The sequence below is a fragment of the Amphiura filiformis genome, chromosome 5 (genome assembly GCF_039555335.1).
Source record: "Amphiura filiformis chromosome 5, Afil_fr2py, whole genome shotgun sequence".
NCBI classification, from domain to species: Eukaryota; Metazoa; Echinodermata; class Ophiuroidea; order Amphilepidida; family Amphiuridae; genus Amphiura; species Amphiura filiformis.
In genome coordinates, this window is record NC_092632.1 from 57252909 (window position 1) to 57275540 (window position 22632).

Consider the following 22632-nt stretch of genomic DNA (forward strand, 5'->3'; position numbering starts at 1 on the left):
GGGGTAACCCAATTCAACATTGACTGATACCAGCTGAAGACCTGGGGCTGTAGATAACCAACAATAGTACCAGGAACATGGCTGTGACAAATTGGAGGTGATACATACAAATTGAACAATGTCGTCTGCCGTAGCCAGGAGAGCTGCAGTGTCACATTCCATCGATAGGGATCGTTCAGGAAGCGAAGTGTCAAGAGAAGGTCTAGGAAGTGCAAAAGTAGATTATCAGCCAAGTAATTCAACAAGTGAGTTATAGTTTGGTTCTATTGTAGTTTGATAATTAGTCATGTGATTTGAGACAAAATGTAGCTATACACATACATGTTGCTGTGGTTGAACTGGAGTGAGCTCTGTTTACACAATGTCTGCAGGTAAGATAGTTTTAAGGAAGAGTTTTAAGGAAAAGCAACTCTACTGCCTGGGTGAAACATTCTCTGATCTTACTGACAATAGTAGTATATATATATACCCTAGTGAAATTCTCTGAGAGTTCCAAGTTGATCCAAGAAAAAGAAAGTGTTTTTCATCACACCCTAACATACATGTTGGGGCCACTTCTGGTACATTTCATGTGTCGTGTGAGGTAGGTGACCGGTACATTTAAACATTTCATTATAAAATGTGTTTGCTTATTTAATTGTAATTTATTACTTGGGTGAAGTGTAATCTGTATTCATGATTTGGAATGGTCCTTTTTGCATTTAGCACATTCATGCATGCTCAATTTGTGCCATAATTGAAGATATTGAACACAGTGGACTCTTAACAGTGTATAATTAACACTGACATACATCTATGCCAGGTTCATCCTAAAATGTCCTGTCGTGCAAGAAGAGACATTAATATCATTGTCTTGTGAGAGCTCTAGAGAAGAACACTATTTACTTCCTGATATTGATCAAATTTGGCAATCAGGAAACAAATGTACCAGTTACAGAAACTAATTTGACAGAAACTAATTCCAATTTTCCTTTCATATAAAGTGATTTGTTTTAACATCCTGTAAACAAGGCTGCATATAATTATATATCAGCTTTAAACAAGGCTACATATCAACTTTATATGTAACTTTTAATCTAGGAAGTGGCAAGGATATAGCCACCAAAACATCATGTCACCAACCATTTATAACATTATCTTTGCTATAGCCATTTTGATCATTATAGGTAACTTAATAATGTATGTCTTGTAACTTTAAAGATATAAAGCAGTTTTGGTCAACTGTCCAGTTTTTATCATTGGTGTGTAAGAGCTGCAAAACTATTAGATCCTTATTTAACCAAAGATTATTTTGAGTTCATGTAGCAAATGATAATTAAACCAAATATTGTAAAAATGGTATTATATAAGCAAAGTATTTTAATGTGGTTTTTTTAATGACATTGCTATAGAATTGTATTATAGTTGTATTAAAAATGTGGAATGGAGGTTCCCATGAGTACATGGTGTTTGAATTTTAATTTACAAGTTTCAGACTCAATTCATGTATCAGCAGTGATTGTTGCAACAATTTCTTGTTTCTAATAAATTTATGAGATATAATACAAACTCAAGTCCTATTTCTTTTTTACATGTTATCTTTTCAGACATGAGAAATAATCTAACATCAGGAGATCCCAATGGCATATCTATCCAGAGAGATGATTCAGAAGAAATGTCTCAGGAAATACGCACTGATTCTGCCTACTCAAACTGCTATACACCTCCACAGGTGGAGAACATGATGCAAAGAGAACTCAAATATTTTTTCATGAATCCATATGAGAAATACAAAGCTCGGGGTCGGAAACCATTAAAACTTTGTATACAAATTTTGAAGATAGTTTTGGTAACAACACAGGTAAGCTTTCATCAAATACTCAGTCTAACTGCTTCCCAACTTAAAAAGGTAGTATACCGTATTGTTTGTAATAAACGCTCCCCTCTAATAAATGCCCCCTACAGAAAAATTGACAAAAATTCCATGCTATAACGCGTGAGCAAGCGTAAACCAGGCATCAGTCAGTCAGTCTTGTCAGGGACGATCGGTAAATTGCATGGACAAAACCTGTTATGACTCACACTTCCATCCATTCCATTGCGTAATTATGGTAGAATTTCACTAGATTCTTGCTTAATGATGTACTTAAGGGTGTAATTTTGATGCATTTACCACGAAAATGATATTTTTCATGAGCGTCGCCATTAGTATAGCCGTAAATCCCTCTTTTCTACAGGAGCACCATCGGGAAATTTATCCTGATTTTTAAGTTTTTTTCACTGACAATTCACCTTCAATAAACGCCCCCCTTTTGGCAAATTGCAACAGCGTTTATTTCAAACAATACGGTATGTTTGTACAAATACAACAATCTGGGGTTTAGGGTTAGGGCTAGAGATGTTATGAAAAGTAATATTGTTATAATAATGACCACATATTGTACCTGAAATATACATAAACTACATAAACTACATGTGTGTAGGTTTCAATTTCATTTGAAATTTGACAGTAGTATATTCCAGGGGTAGACATGGGGAACAATAATCAGCTGGGAAATCCACTGGCCCAGATTTGTTTTGCAGATCAATCTATATTTGACTTGTATAAAGTTAACAAGTTCCATTTAGGTCTGGCATAAACAGGGCTTTGGGCATTATTCACCTAAATATTAGGTTCCGCTATTGCAACAACCCTCCTACTCCGGGTTGAAGCACAAATCACGATCAATTACGCTAAATCTTTATCATGAAAATTGGTGAAAATGTTTCATAAATTACAATATAAAAAGTAGCAGAATATCATTTATCTACTTCATCACATTTCTAATTAGAGGTTAATAACTGTGCATCAGTTATTTGGACGGCATCTGAATATTTTGCCTTTGGAACTGAGGGATATTCCAAGGTCCAAGGCAAAATGTTTCGATTTTTCGCAATGCCCGAAAGTTATTAACCTCATTCATAACTGTCACTTTCATCTCTTCACTTAACAAAATAACACAAAGTTTTAAAAGTTTTTAAAGTTGTAAAAATAAATTTTTTTTTACATTTACAAAAAAAAAAATTGAATAAGATAAAACAGGACGACCAATAACAAAAGTGCTCTCACAATCTATGCAAATATGGTAAGTGTGCAATCCAAATACGGCGGCCATCGCACGCTCAGTTTGTTTGACGCACAAAACGGCATGTGCGGAGGTTACTAATATTTACAATTGGAACAATTACACATTTTGCGGTCAATTGTGAGATATTAATAATCTCGGTTTGCATTCACGTTGCCACAAATAATAAAATATTATTGGATCACATTTTCTTGACATTTTCTATCCTTCATAATGACTGGGAAAACACAAATTTATTAATTATGCAAATTTCAATTTTTTTTCCCCTGAAATTTCCTTGTTTTAGATACCATATTCAAGATATACATTCCTTTTATGTGAATCTTTGGTCACACATGATATCCCTTGAATTGATCAGTGACCAGTGCCTCTTCGGTATAAAACTCTTACTTATATTGTATTACTCTAATGGCATCTCCCCTCTCTTTACAGTTGGTGGTATTTGGTACCAATCAGTTTTCAGTAGTGACTTTTATGGAGGAGAATACAAAGGCATTTGAACACATCTTCTTACCTGATTGGCAATCTGCCTTTGATTCCGGTGTCTATCCTAATACAAAGAGCCAATATGCCCTCTATGAGACAGATGGATTCTTTGAGCATGTTGATTATGTTGTTAAACAGGTAAGCTTAATCAGTCATGTTAATTGGGCTATTCCAGAAATTAAAGACACTCCCCTAAAGAAGACATGGGATTCCAAACATTTTCACCATCACCCCCCCAAAAAAAAAAAAAAAAGGTCATTATTTTCACAACCCTAAAGAAGACATAGGAATTCCCAAGAAAAAGACACCTTTTTATTTTAGGCTTGGGAATTCCCAAAAATTTGACAAAAATGTGCCTGTCTTCTTTTAGGGACACTGGGAATTCCCAATTATTTATATTTAATCATTTTATTGTCAAAATGGGAATTCCCACTTTTTTGGATAAAATTTTGCTCTAGGAATTCCCAAAAATTTATGGTACAAACTTACATGCCTTCTTCAGGGGGGGGGGGGGTGCCATTAATATCTGGAATAGCCCATTGCATTCTTAAAATCAGATTAAAATACATGTATTTGGTGACTTTTGCTTTTAAAATGTTTTTGCACAATTACTAGCTGTGATGATAATTATAATTATAAAGACAGGCATGGATTTATCCTTTTCAGATGGGATAAATACCCCAATCTTTCCCTGCTTCATTTTTCCAGTATTGAACAAAGTGTTATATTGTATGAAGGGTCTGTTTCATCTTCCCAAGATACATATTTTGATATTTTAAAGAGGTTGCAACAAATCTTTTCATCAGAGAAAAAAGTAAATAAGTTGTGATGATTATAAATGCAATATATACATCATGCTATTGGATGATCTGATGTATGGTTGAACAAATTTGAATCTTTCCCCAGAGTAGGCCAGTGCACATAAACGTTGAAGAAAACAACAACAACAGTGCATCCGGCCGGATTCGAACCGGCGACCTTCGTAATACTAGCACGACGCTCTAACCAACTGAGCTAAAGAGGCATGTTGGAGAAGAGCGGAAGATATAAATCTATAGGTATTAGGTTCGAATAATGTGTGGTTGGTTGTGTCTTGTGTCTGTGACACCTGCATAATAAAATTTGTTTGAAATATCTTGGGATCCTTAACGTAGGATTGATGATACAAAGGAAGGTCAAGATTTGATATATAGATAACAATCCTCCTGCTGCTCAAGACTGATATTATAATATATTACCAATTTGAATCTGGTAGATGAGCCAAAAGTCAGGCACCTTTAAGTGGTAACATACATGCATGTAATATAAATAAGAAAATAATGGGTAATCTATTGATAAATCATGAAGAGTAAGTCAGAATTGAAAACAAACATGCAGGAAAGCCAACCATTGTTAGTCAGGCTCACATCACACACTATAGGTGGCGTTATTCGTCCATAGGGAAGTGGAATGTGCCTGTACGGTCCAAAAATGGCTTTACTGTGGGGCTCAATGGAAAAATTACTAAAATTAATTTTGACAACCAAAACCTAAGTGATGTTGACTTATGTTGGTACTGGCATGATACTGGATTCATAAACTATCACATAGTGCAATCCATGTTCCACCAAGTCGACACTCGATTTAGCTCAAAAGCAATTTGTGTGTAAATCAAGACCATCCAAAACAGCTTTCTTACAGTAAAGAATAGGAGGTCATCTGGGGTCACATATAGTGTGCATTGTACATGTGCCTGCTGTCACAATTTCACACACAAAATTTGGGGCAATTTGATGACACTATTTTTGTCTGTAACTTCAAAAGTATATGCACTAGAAACATGATTGACCCCTTATTGTTTAGGTAATTTAATTCTCTTTCAAATGAAAGAACTTTCAGCTAAAAATATTGAACTTCAAAATTTTATGAACATCCCTACCATTGTGTAGTCTGTGCTACTCTTTTTGGTTCAATAACACAAGTGTTATCAAATGAATGTGCTTCAAATGAGTTTCTATGAATCACAGTTTAATTGTCTCTCATTTATTGGATTTTTCTAGTTCCAGCATTCCAATTTGTATCTTCCTGTTTGCTTGTTTGTCTCATACCAACATTTTGTGTAATTTTTTTCTCTTCAGTATTCCAATTTAAACACTGTGGCAATTGGAACCTATGTCCTACCACCAGAGCCTGAGAGACAAATTTTGGTGTACACAGAAGAATATACAAAGTTTGATGTTGTCACAGAATACAATTGTTATGATCTTGATCTCAAGATTGTCAAAAGTAAGCTGCCTCAATAGTTTATTTTAAGAATGGGCATAGATTAGTAATGTTGGTATAAAACAATCAGTGATGGCGAGTATAATGGACGTAGGATGAGATTTTGACAAATAAAATATAGTTTCATTATATTTAACACTTTTAATGCTTCATCTTCTTCATCTTAGAATTCCTGCATTTAGAGAAAAGTATAAATTTTCAGTCCACAATTGATTACCTGAGTGGAAGAAGGGCCCAACTCCAATTTTTACACCAATGAGTTAGACCCAGCATTTTATTGCCAACAGGCTGTTCTTCCTTGTGTGTGAAAGATGAGCCAAAATCTACTCTTAGTCCGCTGCAAACTATTGTTTTATTTGGTTAGATGGTTTTGCCAGTTAAAGTGTTTTTCTTTGCTGATTATTAACATATAGGTAGTACAAAATGAGATTCTGGGGGATGTACATTGTAGAATTGTCACCCCTGGGCAATTCAAGATTTCCAAGGTCAAAGTTTATACAGAGGTCAAAATTCAAATTGCACAATTTTGATTTAAAACCCATACCAAAATGTTCATCTGATCCAAAGGATTCAGAAAAAGTTTAGTTTGACCCACCTCAGACTTATCGTTTCGGAGTTGTAAGCCAAAAGGTCAAAGGTTAACTTTGAAGAAGCACAGGGGCTGAAAGCGATAAAATGCTCCAATTTTGATGAAAATGGTCTCAAATTGTTGGCACTGTTATCTCAATCGAATAAAGAATAGTTATAACCAACTGTAATGACTCGGTTACCTAGGTATGCATTCAGAGAAGTACCAGTAGGTCAACATCAGTAGGACTCAATTGACAATGACCTATTTTGATGTGTTACCAAGGCAACAAGTCATTCGAGGTAGTTCAAACTATTCATTATTCGAGTTGTGGTACAGAAAGACCAGTTTGAGACCATTTTCATCAAAATTGGAGCGTTTCAATTTCAGCCCCTGTGAAGTTCTCTATTTAACCTTTGACCTTTTGGCTTATAACTCCACAATGAAAAGTCGTAGATATGGCAAACTATATATTTTCTGAATCCTTATGACAAGAGGAATAATTTGACATATGTTTGGACAAAATTGGACAAATTTTTAATTTGACCCCTGTATAAACTTTGACCTTGGATATCTCGAATTGCCCAGGGGTGACAATTTTACATCCCTCGGAATCTCATTTTGTTCCACCCATAGAACAATAATCCAGAAACAAAAACACTTTAACTGGCAAAACCAACCTACCTTGGTCTGCCACCGGACTATCTCCATAGTCTTCCACATACACTTAATCATGCTTTTCATGGAAGAAAGGCCCAACTCCATGGAGTTGGGCCCTTCTTCCACAAATATTGGGTTAAAGAGGAATTTTGTTCATCCATGAAATCTGCTTTTCACTACAATAAACTTTCTTGCTAATGTATTACATGCTTCTACTTATGCAATTAATGGATAATTACCAAATTTCTGTAGCTATTTATAATACATCTGCTTACGGAACTGGCACTTGCAGTATATTAGTGGAAGAAGGGCCCAACTCCAGCTCGTATTAAGACCTGTACCGTTGCCATGGAAACATATATAATTTGAATGTATGTAATATTGTATGTTCATGTATTAAAGGTCCCCTGAAGATGAAAATATTCTGTCTATTATATAAAACTTGTCCAAATATTAAGTTTTTTCTTAATATCTCAAAAACAGTTTTGATAGAGTTGGGCCCTTCTTCCACTCAGGTATTCAATTACAACTAATTTATAGTTTCAATATTTTAACACTTTTAATGCTGCACCAGCTAATAATGTAATCCTACTTACAATTTCTGAAGATAAGAGAAAAGGTTACCAATTATAAACCAATGAAATGCAACATTGCTTTGTATAACAACACCCTGATACTGAGCAAATAAGACTCGATTTCCAAGTATTTCAGCATCCTTTTTTATTTAGAAAAACATATATTGATGTTACTACCAACATGACAGGGTTTCACTTGAAAGACTTTATGGAGGAGCAAAACCATACTATAAAATTTGACAGGTGAGTGTTTACTCTCTTATGTTGACCTACAATCTTAGAAAATATTGTTCGAACACTTTTAAGGCCTTATTGGAAATGGTCCCCCTTCTATCCCAGTACAATGTTGGTATGCACAATATGCTCATCTTCACCATATCTTCTCCCAACATTGTTTGGTGGGGAAAGGGAGGGGGTATGCTTTAAGATGAACATTGAGACAACACTACTATAATCCTTAGTTTCCAGTGGATATAGCGTGCACACTATACTAAGAAGAACATGGGAATTACAGTGGGTGTTCGAACACATTTTTCCGGGATTGTAGATGTGAAGGATGGTATATTTTGAATTTGCACCAATAAACTACATGCATACTCTCAATTGTTGCTAAAAATGTGTAGTTTAATTCCATATGCAATGTTACATGAGCAGTGGCAGCACCATAACTTTTTCCAGGTGGCAATGGTGGATCAAAGTGAATTTCTGGGAGGGGGTGTAAAAATCATGAAATTTCTTCAAAATTGCCACAAATATTTGATTTTGTTTTGTTTTTATAATTAGAAAGATCTCTGCCCATTGACATCGCCAAGGTAACTTAGGTCTCACTAAATTCTTAAGCAGAATCAAGGAGGTGAAAATGATGTGTGCGTGGTGATTTCCAATTAAGCCATATTGCATTCGCTATTGGTGCTCCAGAATTAGCATGTTGCAACATTAAGACGGGTACAGTATGGTGATACAATATTTTGGGTAATTTCACTGTGCACCCAGTAAACCGAATGATAGTGCATGCATGATTGTATTCTGGGTGTAATGTGTTGTGGCAATAACATAGTCGAAGCACAAAAGTACATGAGCAGACCTTTGTAATGCTTAAGCTTAAAGACACAAATCATGGCTCTATTTGGAGCTTTTTATCCCCATGCATCACAATCCAATATGGTGGATTTGTTGTCATACAAGTATGCACAATTAGAGTCTTGACTCTCAAGAGTCTTCACCACCCATTAACAAGGTCCACTTTTCAGGGGGAAAAATGTACTCAAGAAGGTGCAAACTATAAAAAAAAATAACAAAGGGAACATTTTATTATGTTAAAATATTCGAAGTAGGGGGTTTAAGTCCATTTAGTACTAAAATATGTAATTCCTGCTCTATTTTTTTCATTTTGCAGATTAAAATTCATGTCACTCAATTTCACTATTAATAGTGTACATGTGAAGAATTCCAAGTCACTATCAGACCCAGACTGTGTTGAATTCCATGTCAAGGTAAATAAACATTCAGTTGTTAAAGTGCAAAATCTGAAAAAAGTTAGCTTTTTGTCGATTTCTAAATATCATGGACACAGCATGATGGATATTCATATAAAAATTTAGTCTTAGCTTCATGATCCAGAGTCATTTCACAAATTGATTGAATTACTGTACATAGTCATTGAATGCTGCTCATCCACCCGTCATTATTAAGATTTTGCTTCTAGGACAGGCAAAATTATTCCCTTTGACAGATGTTGTAACAGTTTACAGTCCAACCTCTTTTATCCGCCATGATGGGACCAAGCATTGTCCGGATAAGTGAAAAATCCAGATAAGTGAATTACATCTAATTCTGCATTGACTATTCAGGTACTGAAATTGGGACAACAAAAGATTGTTTCAACATGAGGTAATAACACTAATAGATGACATTTGAGAGCTTTATGAAACATAGATATGTCATTCTAAGCATTCAGAGCATGGAATTAAGGTGTCAAATTATCAAAAACATGTTCTCCGTGAAGATTTCAAAGCCGGATAACAGAGAGATCCGGATAAAAGAGGTCCAGATAAGAGAGGTTGGACTGTATTCAACTTTGAAGTTGATAATATTCCTACATGTACATGAAGGCCATAATATCTTGTATGTGATACAATCTGGTCCATGGGGTCAAATTTCATAAAGGCGGCAAATATGAAATTGAGATAAAGGCAAAAATATGGAGTAAAAAACAATAAAATATGTTAAGAAAACTACACATCACAAACCTTCAGAACTTTAAAACCAAGTATGCTAGACCTTTTGAACTCACTGAAGTTCAATAATGCTGCTGAAACCTCAAATTTGGTTACATGTAAACAGTTTGACTCAAATGATGGGCAAATCCATTACACAAAATCCTAGCTATTATACATTCCACAACTGCTTGGAATAACCTTTTTTAAACAGGTATTATTAATTATCAATAAAATTGAGGGGCTCTCTGACTCCACACTATACATTTTAGGAAGAGATCAATAACACTTAATTCCGGTACCTATTTCGGACAGCGGTTGCGGTCCAATGTTCTTTAACCTTATCCAATACTCCAATGTATTATGGAATAAATATTTATTAAACATAATTTTTCACCAGGTTTGCCATCGCAAATAATAAAGGAGACAAGTAGAGAAAGTGATCTTGCCTGGGAATCAAACCCAGGACCTCAGGTTTACGAGACCAGTGCCTTAAACACTTGGCCACAGGAGCTTCATGATATTAGGCTGGATGAAATTCATATTTCAACCAGCCTAATCATGAATGAACAATATTCTGTTTTGCCAAATGAAACTGCCCAATCCTAATCCTTTAGTTGGAACTAAGTGGCAATGAAAGTCACAATTTTAATATGTGGTGTTTTTGTATTCTATGTGACAATCAAGCCCAAACACAAGTAAGGTTAGATCATTGCAATTTGGAGTAAACCCTGCATGTAGCAAGTCAATACAAGAGTAAAGTGACTTCTTGTAGCAATTTAAGTAGATCACATCAATATCGTGCTTTAATTGTTAGCAATTGATATTTGACCAAAAAACATGATGGTACTTCCTTATATAAAATATTACAATTCAAAGTGTTGGACAGAACTCATAGCTTGCAACTAGGCTATAGTTTTTTTATGATATCATTGAAGGCTCATAATTAAGTTCCAGTAATTCAGTAAACAAAATTTGTTTGGAAACTGTCATTGAAACTATTGAAGACAGGAAAACTTTGTTTACCTTGCAAATATTTTAGATAACCGGTTTCCACAATCAGACAGTGGTGACCGCTGACTGTCTTCTCAATGCTTGGATGTCACCACTGTCTTATGCCCGGGGGGGTCATTCCCATTGTGGCCTGTACACCATCCGCGATAATCAACTTTTGAAAAGCACCCTAAACAAGGATTTAACCCTTGGCTAAAACGACACCCTAAACAGGGATTTCATTCCTAACATCAAATTTCATACCCTAAATTTCATTTCCGCGTATTTAGCAGTTGCAATTTTCCTACCCTTTTTTCCAATTTTTCATGTTTTTGAACCCCTAAACGCGACACGCACAGATTGTGTCTTCCACTAAAACGACCCTTTTACGCGTTTTCATTATCGCGGATGGTGTACAGGCCATTAATGGGAGTGACCCCGGGTCTTATGATGGTAATTAGTTACGGATTGTTACAGAAAATATTTGCAAAGTGAATTAAAATTTTCCTTCAATAGTTTCCATTGACAGTTGCAAAACTTGCTATTGCTTGTTTCAGATTCATTATGATAACACACCTCACAGTGGTCGGATTGCAGTCAAGTTATTAGCAGATGATAAGATAGATGAAAACTGCACAAAGCATACCAGAAGTCACATATCAGGCAAGTACTGAAATGAATCCAAACAACAAACTTATCTACCTCTATCAACTCAATTTTCTTATACATCTACATAATCTTAGCAATTTAGTTGGCTCATCTGCTGAGCTGTGGTCTACCAGACATTAGAGAACGATTTGACTGGAACCGGTCCAGCATTCAAGTCCTTTGCATCCAAATGCAGAATACAATGCCAACGTGAGCAATCAGTTTTATGTGACACACTGCGTCCGTGTGTAGTGGCCATTGTGCGATCCATGTTGCGTTTGTCATTATAAATGGATTCGCCAATTTCGTGCAGGGGTTGATTTGCAAGAAATTCATTGAACCCACTCGATTGGCCACAAAAAAACGGACGTTAAGCACATCCAAATTTATGGATGTTTTGACAATAACAGTATTGTTTTCAGACCCAGCTGTGTGTCTAGCTATGTGATAGAACCATGGAAGAAAGAGATAAGAAGGAACCACAACGAACGCATTCACTTTGTCCACTCCCTTTACCGACATTTAGTTGACATTGTTATTCATGAGGATTTACTTTGATCAATACCCGCGTTAAATAGGTGATTGGTATTGTATTCCATGTATTTGCATGTCTTCTGGAGCGTGTGTGAAGGATGATTTGAACTAATGACCTTCCGTGCAAGCACCCTATAGTATTTTCTTTGGTGACGTGATCATCGGTCATTGATGGCCTACATCTTTTTCTTCCATTTTGCCCAATTTTTCCGAACTTTGATGACTTTTTTTTCTCAGAGTTGGCAGTCTTTGGCACTGAAACGAGTTAGCTAGTTACGATTATACACATATAAACTATTAAATTAAACAGGTTTTATGTACCGGACTCAACCGGAACATTGTGCATTATTTAAAACATTTTACATCTATTTTTCATCGAAGTCACCAAAATCTCACCTTATTTGCTAAAGATGAAACTCAGCAAAAAAACGGCGATTTTGATTACCTTTTCGATGTTTTATAGGACATTTTCTACACAACACGATCAAGAAAACAGTTTGACTGTAGATCCCAAAACAAAGCTACTATACATGTTCAGAGCATCAGTGAAATTCCATAATCTTACTTCTGGGTAGCGTTTGTTTGTTCGTGGATGGGTTTGTTATAAATTTTTTTTTTTTTTGATTTTGCCAAGCATCGATCGCGGTAAATGGATCATACATGAAAGTAAGTACCATTGATAGCTTTTCTTTTCATGCGTCAATAGATAAGCGGATTAAAACTTGGCCGATCGAAGTCGCTGTGGTTCCTTCTCATCTCTTTCTTCCATGATAGAACATGGGATATAGCAATTATATGTAAACTAGGGCACCTGGAGCTGTGAGGGCACCAGCAGAATGATGGCGATACTGTTTGACCTCCCATAGCCCTCTTGAATAATTGACATGTTCTTATCATATTGAGAATTCTTTTTATCAAGTTTAAGCCCAATCGGGCATACTAATGTTTACCCCCACAGTGGTTTACCCCATATGGATGACCCTTGATGTCGTATGACTTTGGTTAGCAAATGTATACAAAATATAAACAAGAGCCGCTTAGATATTGAGAGCTATGGATAGTTTCACAATACTTTAGAGATCATATTTTTTCAAACAAAAGTCTAAGCTCCCTGATATAAGCGTAGTAATTGAAAGTTGAAGTATGAGCGATTTTGTGTACACTTTCTATGGCATGTGCAGTTCTACTATGGTACTGCAGAGCATGATGGGATACACCAATCTGCTGCTGTGGGCCCAGAGTTGTCTATTGTACTCTATTGTACTTTATTTATCCGTTGCTGCTTATTTGTTATCTACTTTCACCATTATATTGATGATTCTTTTTACCAAATTTAAGCCTGATCGGGCATACTTTGGTTTATCCTTCATGTAAGACTGCATGGAATTAGCCTAGCACAAATCTTATATTGAAGGATTATACAGCTTTATTCGTAAGCTGCTTAATTCCACAATGGAGTCTTTACACTAGTCTAACTCATGAATATCTTACACCAAGGATACACCCATACTTTTATATTGTTTGATCCCATATGACACTTGACCTCTGATTACTTCGGTTTTAATCAGACGAAGTTTAAAATGTAGCCCCTAGATGACCCTTTACCACAGACGACCCAATTTTATTTGTTACATGTTCCCCTCTTATGAAGGATTTCACTTGCCAAGTTTAAGCCCAATTTGGGGAAGTTTAGCATTTAGCCACTAGATGAGGTTTGACCTTGGATGACCTTGATTTCATTTTGGACATATATTCCCCTCATATCAAGGATTCTGAGCCTAATCAAACAAAGTTTAAGATTTGAACCCACCATGACCTTTGCCCACCAATGACTACCAAATATCAAATTGATACGTCTATCAAGTGCGGTAAAATGCATAGCCGGACACTTAGACACACAGACAGATAGACACAGACCACTCATTATTTTTGTATACTAGATAATGATTGAGGATACATAATGACGATTTGTTATGCATTTAAATTTCAGATTTGGATGACTATGGTTGGAGAACTGCAGTGACTGGATTAGATGTTATTATTATTATCCTGTGCTTGGTGTCTAGCATCCTTTGTTCAAGATCACTGTATAATGGCTACTTACTTAAAAAGGTAAATATCAATGGAAATCAAACTAATATGGTCATCCATTTAGATATTGAGTAGAAAAAAGCTTCTCTTTGCTCAAGTCTTTTGGACATATATGGCATGTTGTGTTCATGAATCTTGTTCTCCTTCTTGTCTTTATTTCATTCGTTCTTTCCTTCAACTAATAATTTGTTGGGTGCATTACATAGTGACAGATGTCAAACCGGGTGTATTACATAGAGACAGATGTCTATCCCAAATTTTAAAAATGAGCATCGGGAAAATGTTGAGTAGGTGAATTATAGTGGAAACTTGCCATTAATGTTCAGAAATTCATGTGTCCATTAAAAGTAGACCTTTGAAAGTTATTTTCAAAACGTTAATATGTTGTAAAATCATACATGTAATAGATTGCCAAAGGTATCCATCACTATGGATTTCACAATTTTTTTGAAATCTCAACATCCGTCACTGGATTGTACCATAAAGTGTAAATCCATCACTATGTAATGCATCCAACAAATTATTTCCCCCCCCACACACTAAGTCTCTATCAGAAGCTACACTGCAGTTCTATACCTGGTCATTCAAAGGCCTAGGGCCTAAAACTGAATGTACTAGTAGTTCTCCAGTACTACCAATACCGTAAAACCCGTCTACAAGCATATATAGTGTTTTTTTTATGAAAGCTAAATTAATTGAAGCAAGCGTAAATATACCAATACAATAGATTGGTCTTAAAATAATACATGTTTGCATTATGCTTGGATCCATAATTTATTTGCTCAAACTCCATAATGGCGTCTGTATTAATGTAGCTTTCATCAGAAGCACTCTATATGCTTGTAGACGGGGTTTTACGGTATAGTCCTATAAAAGCAAATTAAACCATCAAAAGTGTCACATGTTGTGTAATCCTGCTAATTACTTTTTATCAACAGTGTTTCTTGTTATAAACTGGATTGTGCATGTCTTGTGCGTCCTCTATGAGACAAAAGCTTAAAGATTGTAGTTTTGAAAATTACCAAGTTTTACACTCTGTTTTTTTAATTAATTTGTTCTTGACATTTTTGTTTGAACTTTCGTAGTTCAGTTTCAGTAGAGCCTTGACACGCTGAATATACAAATGTTATAATCACTTCAATCATGATAAACTTTTACTATAATTTATTCATCTATATTTCTTATTTACCTACAGAAAACAATCAATTTCTTTGACCGGCATTATCAGAAAAAACTGAGCCGATCAGAAAAGATGACATTCCTGAATTTGTGGTATGTGATGATCATAATCAGTGATGTTTTAACATTGGCAGGCACTGTGGCCAAGATTCTTATACAAGAACAGGTAAGTATTCATTTTCCCAGGTGATGAAACTATGGTGCAATCATTGTTATCTAAGCCTGTGTAACGGGCATGGGTCCCAGGATATCGGTCTTCAGGACCATGAGTTGGTACACTGATAGCAGTTAAAAGTATTATACATTGACATGGGTACATGAACCCCATATTTGTGTTTGCTCAAACTCAGCTGTTATCTAGTTATTCTTGTTTTTATTGTGTATTTCAATACAATAATGTTTTTATACCAAGGCCCTTTGATTTGATAGGGCTCTATATGTATCGTATACCTCTTACTTGTATAAGTCACAGGTCAAAATGTCATGAGTCTTCATTATGATCTGTTTTCTGCTGAACTGTTTACAGTGCAGTTCATTCTTAAGTTTTCCAAATAAGAATTTGCTAAGTCCTGAACATATTTGGGATGTTGCTTAATGCAAATATAGTGAGTGGTCTGCGCTTTCGATCAGAATCTGTAGTAAAGCCACTAACTTAATTGGAAAAAAAATAACATTGTGAAGTAGTTTAAATGAGAAGTTTTTTGTTTCTTTACAACTAGTAACTTTTTGTTTCAGAAATATTCTGATTATGACACAGTGAGCCTTCTACTTGGAGCTGGCTGTTTTCTAGTGTGGTTTGGAATCATCAGATACTTGGGATTCTTCCATAGTTATAGTGTAAGTTGTCACATATGAAATGCAAGTTACTTATTGCAAAGCTTGTTTCTCTAATACTGTGTAAAGATATAATCTTCAGGTTTGTCCCTCATCAGATTATATCCTATAATGTATTATGCAGGTATTGATTTAGCTGCTGGCCTGGGCCAGTAAGTTTCACTGTCGTGCTGCCAGTAAACTTTCTGCGTAGGTATCCTGTAGAGCCAGTAGCTTTTTGGGCAACCATTAGGAAATTCCAATAATATATATGAGTAGAGAAGCCACATTTGTCCAACTGCTTTAATATAGTTTACATTTTCGTCCAACTGCTTTAGTTTACATTTTAGTCCAACTGCTTTAGTTTACATTTTCATGCAACATGTTAGACAAAGCTTCTGTTGGTGTTATTTATTTATTTATTTATTTTTTTTAATCAGAGATGTTTTACAATGACCCATTTTATATCTCATCTTGCATTTCCAGATCCCTGTGATCACACTCAAGGTAGCCATGCCTAATGTCATGAGGTTTCTAATCTGTGCTTCAATTATGTACTTGGCATATGCATTCTGTGGATGGGTTGTACTGGGACCATATCATAAAAAGGTAAGCCATTTTCCATCATGATTTTGTTGATCCAGTGGTATGCAGCTCAAGATTGCTTTGACCAATGTGAGGAGGTTCTAAGCATCATCACATAAGTAAAAAATATGTTTGTTTGCCTGTCCTCGTCCGACTGACCGCCCCAAACGTTCCGATCAAATTTTCATCAAAAATGTTGAATTGTTCCATCGAAAAAAATCCTCCTGTATGAAGAAAAACCTCAAACAAAGATATTATTTGAGTCTCAAAATCATGAAGTTCATGTTCATCACCGTCGATATACCAATATAGCACAGCTCTAGGGTCATATTTGCAATAGACTTCAATGTATTTAAACTGCATTTGAGAAAGGTATTTATACAAACAAAAGTGTTGTTATGTCAATATGACAGAGTCCAATATATCAGTCTACATGCTGCTAAAAGTGTTGTTGACAAGAATTAGCAAGTTGAAGACCCAAGTTGAGGATGTATGGATGTTGGCATGCTGGTCACTTTGAAGGAAAAAGAGAAAAAAGTTTATTGACCGACCAACTCATCTATCAACAATGGTAGATAAGTAAAGAATCTTTATTATGGAAAATGGCGGGAACAGAAGGGTAGGACTAGCATTTAAAAAGTGGTGCTGGAAGGGAGATAATACAAGGTAGAGAGAGAGCAGAGAGAGAGAGAGTATATGCTAGTCACTCTCCGAGTCATAGTTATGAACAGTTGTAATGAATGCAGATTCTTTTATCACTTTTTATTTTCTCATTATTGTTATCTCTTCTCTATACAGTTCCGTACTATGGGCATCACCATAGCATGTATGTTCTCTCTCATCAATGGTGATGACATGTTTGCTACATTTGAGGCGATGTCAGAGACCAACAAACGCATATATTACTTTAGTCAATTGTACCTGTACTCATTCATCAGTCTCTTCATATATGTGGTACTCAGTCTTTTCATTGCTGTCATCATGGACACATATGAAACGGTCAAAGTGAGTAGATTTATTTTTTTTTTTTCTGTGGTTTGCGTTGGAGTATACACACATTGCTAAACCTATGTCGATATGTGCGGAGCAATGTTGATATGTCATGCAATGTGCGGTCAATAGCAGATTGCATGCAACTAATCACAGACAAGTGTGTGGCAATGTGCGCCACATAATATAATGCATGGATTAACAAAATATGCCTTATAGAAAAATGTGATTGAAAATAATGTTATGTTTATTCTATTTCTACACCATCATTAATACCCATATCATACTAGCATTCTCAGTGTGCGTGCACATTGTGTACTACATAAACAATAGTAGTCAAACGCTTGTAGTGATTGCACAATCCCTACCAGTTATCAGTCATGGCTAGCAACGTAGCGTCAAAGTTGCCTTGAAGACAAGTGGTTGCCATTTGACGGTAGGGCATGCTAGCAACTTATCTATCAGATATTGGCAGTTGCTTTTCCGATAAACAACGGAAGTTCAAGTAATACCATAAAAACACTCTATGAACCTTGCAATTCAGTTCGGGGGCACTCGTAATTCAAGGACGTCTCTGATTTCAAAGACGGGTCAGTGTTTTCACATACGGGGTCTGTGATATCACATACGCCGAGCTTTGTTGACAGCTGGGCACACGATGCAGCACATCGGAACGAAGCTGAGTGTATTAGAATAAGCTTTCCTATGTTTAGCATATATCTATCTGTGCAAATTCTGACAAATGGTCCCGAACACACTTAGATTACAATGGCCAAAATCAAATGTTTTGAAGTAAAAAATCCCAAGAGTACCCGAGCCTGCACTCTAATTCATGAATTGGATAATAAAATTAGTAGGCACTCAACTTGGGCCAGCTACAACCCTGATAAGGCCTATACTCACAAAATTATTCCCACCGCGCTGGTACGTTCACCAAAATTACCAATATCGTTTGCGACTGGGTTTTGAAACTAGAGAGTATGTGATTTATGAGACGTCTCTGAAATATGATACTGTTATGTGACATGGCTTCAAGATATCAGAGACGTCCATGAATTATGAGTACCCCTGAACTGAATTGCGTAAGATGATACAGGCATAAGTGTTGTGTTATGAAACAGATAAGAAAATCATTGCAAGGGGGTACTTCTTATGACTATGTTAAATGAAAATCAAACTGGACATTTTATGTGCAAAAAAAATTTTGCAATTCAGGAGACTGTTAAAGATCACAACCATTACAACTTAAGAACCAATTGGTATTCATTTTGATGGTGAGCTATACACCAATCCGAGAAGCGTTTACTGTATTTGGCCCTCTATTGACGGAACCACAGATGTACCAGTGTGGGAGATTTAATTTGTTCAATCAATTCATGATCGATTATAGCATACTAACAAGCAATTGGTGGAACCCCCGGACCTTGGGACACTGCAGTTTTACGTCGGGGACACTGCAGTAATGGCCTAGTCAGATTGGTAAATTTTCAGAAGGTGCCAATAAGTAAAGATCATTCATTACAGGTTGTTAATACAGATAACTTGCCTTTCCCAGCCTAAGAAGTGTTCCACAAACAAAGCACTTTCCACTCATAAATCTGCCATATAATCTGACCTATTCCCTTTTTGTTGTAGTTACATTCTGCAAGAGATTTATATTCTAGGAATATCTGCATATTTGAAATAGACTACAGGAAAAATATATCATGACATTGTTTTTCATATTTTCTATTTGTTTTTATTAGGAATTTCATGAGAGGGGTGAATGTGAGAATGATTTGCAAGTATTTATCAAGCAATGTGACGATACTCCTGATTCGGGATGTTTTAGGGTAGAGACGGAGAGTGCAACCAGGAAATTTTTACGAAGGTGCTGCAAAAGGTGAGAGGTGAATCCATTATGTAAGAAATTTGTTACTTACAGGCTTACTCAGTGATTCCAGCAAAAATATTAAAACAATTACTTTAAATTTATATATGGGAGCAGCTTATATATTAATTGAAGTCAATGGAATTCCTATAAGCCAATAGAAACAAATTGGTTTGATCTTTTGATCGACCATCGATGCTTGGGTCGATCCTTATTATTTAGGAGATCAATTATTTGACTATTATAATTGTAATTATATATGAATCTTTGCATGAAATGATATTGACTAATACAAATTTACCATTAATTCTGATTAATAAGTTGATAGTTCATTAATTACAAGCATCGCAGCAACATCAACGGTCGATCCAAAGATGGAACAAATTTGTTTCTGGTGCCTAAGGTGTTGTTTTCAAATGCAATTGTAGTGTAGCTCCTTTCATTTGTGTGTTGCATTTATAGTTAATGAAATCTCACATTCCAACAGAGGGTGTAAGTTACAGCAGGATACCATGGAATACCATTTAAAATCCACACTACCCCTGTGGAAGATTTAGCTAAAGTCTTCCACAGAGGGAGTATGAGTTTTGAATAGAATAAACAATTGGGTAGCTTCAGCTTTCATTTGAAATACTCACTCCAGTTGTGGAAAATAAAGGTAAAGCCATAATCACGCCATAATAAGCCATAATAATCATTAAGCCATAATGATGTTTTAATATTGTAAAAAGTGACGCTTAATTTGGCTATTTGCCACGATGTTATTTTCAATAAATATGAAATGAAATGAAATGAAATACAGGGGAGCATGAGTTTCAAAATGATTAACCATGAGCAATTACAATTGAAAAACGTAATCCCCATGGAACATATTTCCAAAATCATTCACAGGGGTTGTGTGGATATCAAATGGAATAGCCCATTGGGGACAGCCTGTCTAACAGTAGGTGCAATGGGCTGCTTCAATTTAAAGCATGTTTAAAAGTCCTCTATCCATGATTAAATAAACAGTTTACAGTTTTAATTATGAAACATGGTTTGGTTTCATACACTAAATGTCCATGATTAATACACAAAATGTACACTTAGAGAATAAGCGATAGGAATTTTATTTTGCCTATCCTCTACCGTGTGATAGGCGACAGACAGGTCCAATATTTTGAGTAGTGGATGCGGCGCAGCGGTATACTACGATAAAAATATTGGACCTGCCTGTCGTCTATCATAGGTAGAGGATAGGCAAAATAAAAATTCCTATCGTTTATTATCATTCTTAGTCAGTTAAATATTATTTTAATAACTGTAAACAAATTTTTAAAGCAAAAACTAAGTTACCGTCATAAGAACTCCCCTCATTATAAAATGAACGAAACTTGTTTACAACTTCACGTATTCTGTTGCGCGTATTGCTAAGCTGCGTTAGCGTATTCCGCACTAGTCTACGCATCCAGCGCGATACATACGCGCACCTCTACTCGCGTGTTACGCATTATCAAGACGCATGATGACGTGGGGTCGTCTACGGCCTGATAGACGGCACCAGAAATGTGTCTACGAGCTAGACCACTCCCACTGACTAAGAATCTCAGATAGTGGGCAATCTGAATTGCACAGGGAGACTCAAATGCAATCCCTATGTTAATATGTAAATTTCTCCTGCTTTATTCTGCAAAGATCGCATATAGATAAGTAGGTCATGCCTGTGTCACGCAATGCTCATATTTTTTGATAAGCGAATGAGGGGCTAATGTGATGAAGATGTGATTTGATTAGCCAATTAGAACCCGACTTAATGTTTATGCCATAAACTGCACCAAATTGGACAGTGTGAAAGGTCTTTGCAAATAGGTGTATGTATACATTATTATAAATTATCTTGTGTGGAAAAATGAGATGTGATTGTAACATGTCTTTTATTTATGCATTTATCTCTTTCCTGCTTGCAGAAACAACCAACCAAATGAATATACACCATTAATGGATTGATGGCAGCCACCATGAACTATTTTATACAGAAATGAATTTATTTTGTTAAATTGTACAAATGTAAAAAAGTGTATTTAATTTATTTGTTAATCACTTATGAAAGACATTTCTAAAAGAAAGGTATTTTGCAAGTTATTTCAAAAAAATTGGTATTTATGATGACTGTCATCTACTGATGTGTTAAGATAGATAATTTTACAGTACCAACCTACCTACCTACCTACCAGTCAGCATCATGCATTTCTGCATCTGCTACCTTGCTCAAGAGATGCTTCCAAGCCCTACAGTCCAGAGCTGCAACATCCCCTCCTCTACAGCTGAAAATGGGCATAATTATTCTATGAAACAGGAGACCTCATAATTTGGATTCATGCTATCTGTCCTCAAAGTTATCTGCTTTGCAGCCCAGGGTTTTTTTTTGTGGGATAGTGTTGGGGTTGAATGATTTGGTGCTGTATGAATTACAGCCGGTAAAAGTTACTATAAACTGTTGCAAGGTTCCTTTTATGTGTTAACCATGGCGTATACATGTGCGACATCAAGCGTGTGCATAGAACCTTGTGGAAAATGGAACGCACTGGATGTTTAGCGGTACGCTCAATTTGTAAAAGGAAATCTGCAAAATATTATAAATACTAGTCTATAGCCTATATGTGACACGATCTGGTCCATGGGGGCCAAAGGCGGCAAATTTGAAACTGAGATAAAGGCAAAAATATGGAGTTAAAAAACAATAAAATACATAAGAAAATAGACATCAAAAAACTTCATAACTTTAGAACCAAGTATGCTAGGTCTTTGGTGTTTTCAGTAAATGATAGCCTATTGTATGTATAATGTTAAGTCAATTTTCAAAATGCCTCCTTTGGCCCCATGGACCAGATTGTGTCACATATATAATAGCGCTTGAACCTAAGGGCATAGTATATGCACCTCTGGGTCCCAGAAAAACAAAGAGCTTAAGAAAACTCATTGTATAGATATCTTTATTTGTAAACTTTTCTGATGTCAGCACCCCAGGATGAGTTGCCCCATTAGATGCCCAGTTTAGGTATACAACACTGGATTATAC

The 22632-nt window shown here is 35.8% G+C and overlaps 1 protein-coding gene across 1 annotated transcript; it reads left to right on the forward strand.

Annotated features, from left to right (window-relative positions):
• Nucleotides 1-105: 105 nt before the first annotated feature.
• LOC140152292 (mucolipin-3-like) lies at nt 106-22427 on the forward strand. The gene is made up of 15 exons (XM_072174597.1): nt 106-245; nt 1587-1840; nt 3537-3728; nt 5708-5871; nt 6714-6722; nt 7809-7898; nt 9052-9148; nt 11422-11527; nt 14037-14158; nt 15333-15482; nt 16052-16153; nt 16616-16738; nt 17513-17719; nt 19450-19586; nt 21521-22427. The coding sequence occupies exons 1-15, from the start codon at nt 119-121 to the stop codon at nt 21558-21560; spliced, it is 1920 nt and encodes a 639-aa protein (XP_072030698.1). The 5' UTR covers nt 106-118; the 3' UTR covers nt 21561-22427.
• The last annotated feature ends 205 nt before the right edge of the window (nt 22428-22632 follow it).

What these genes read in the sequence shown, in the direction of transcription:
- LOC140152292 (XM_072174597.1), top strand. Translation starts at nt 119, where the DNA reads ATGTCGTCTGCCGTAGCCAGGAGAGCTGCAGTGTCACATTCCATCGAT. An exon ending in CATACTATAAAATTTGACAG is followed by an intron (nt 7,899 to 9,051) that starts GTGAGTGTTTAC and finishes TTCATTTTGCAG; the next exon opens with ATTAAAATTCATGTCACTCA. An exon ending in TGGGACCATATCATAAAAAG is followed by an intron (nt 16,739 to 17,512) that starts GTAAGCCATTTT and finishes TTCTCTATACAG; the next exon opens with TTCCGTACTATGGGCATCAC.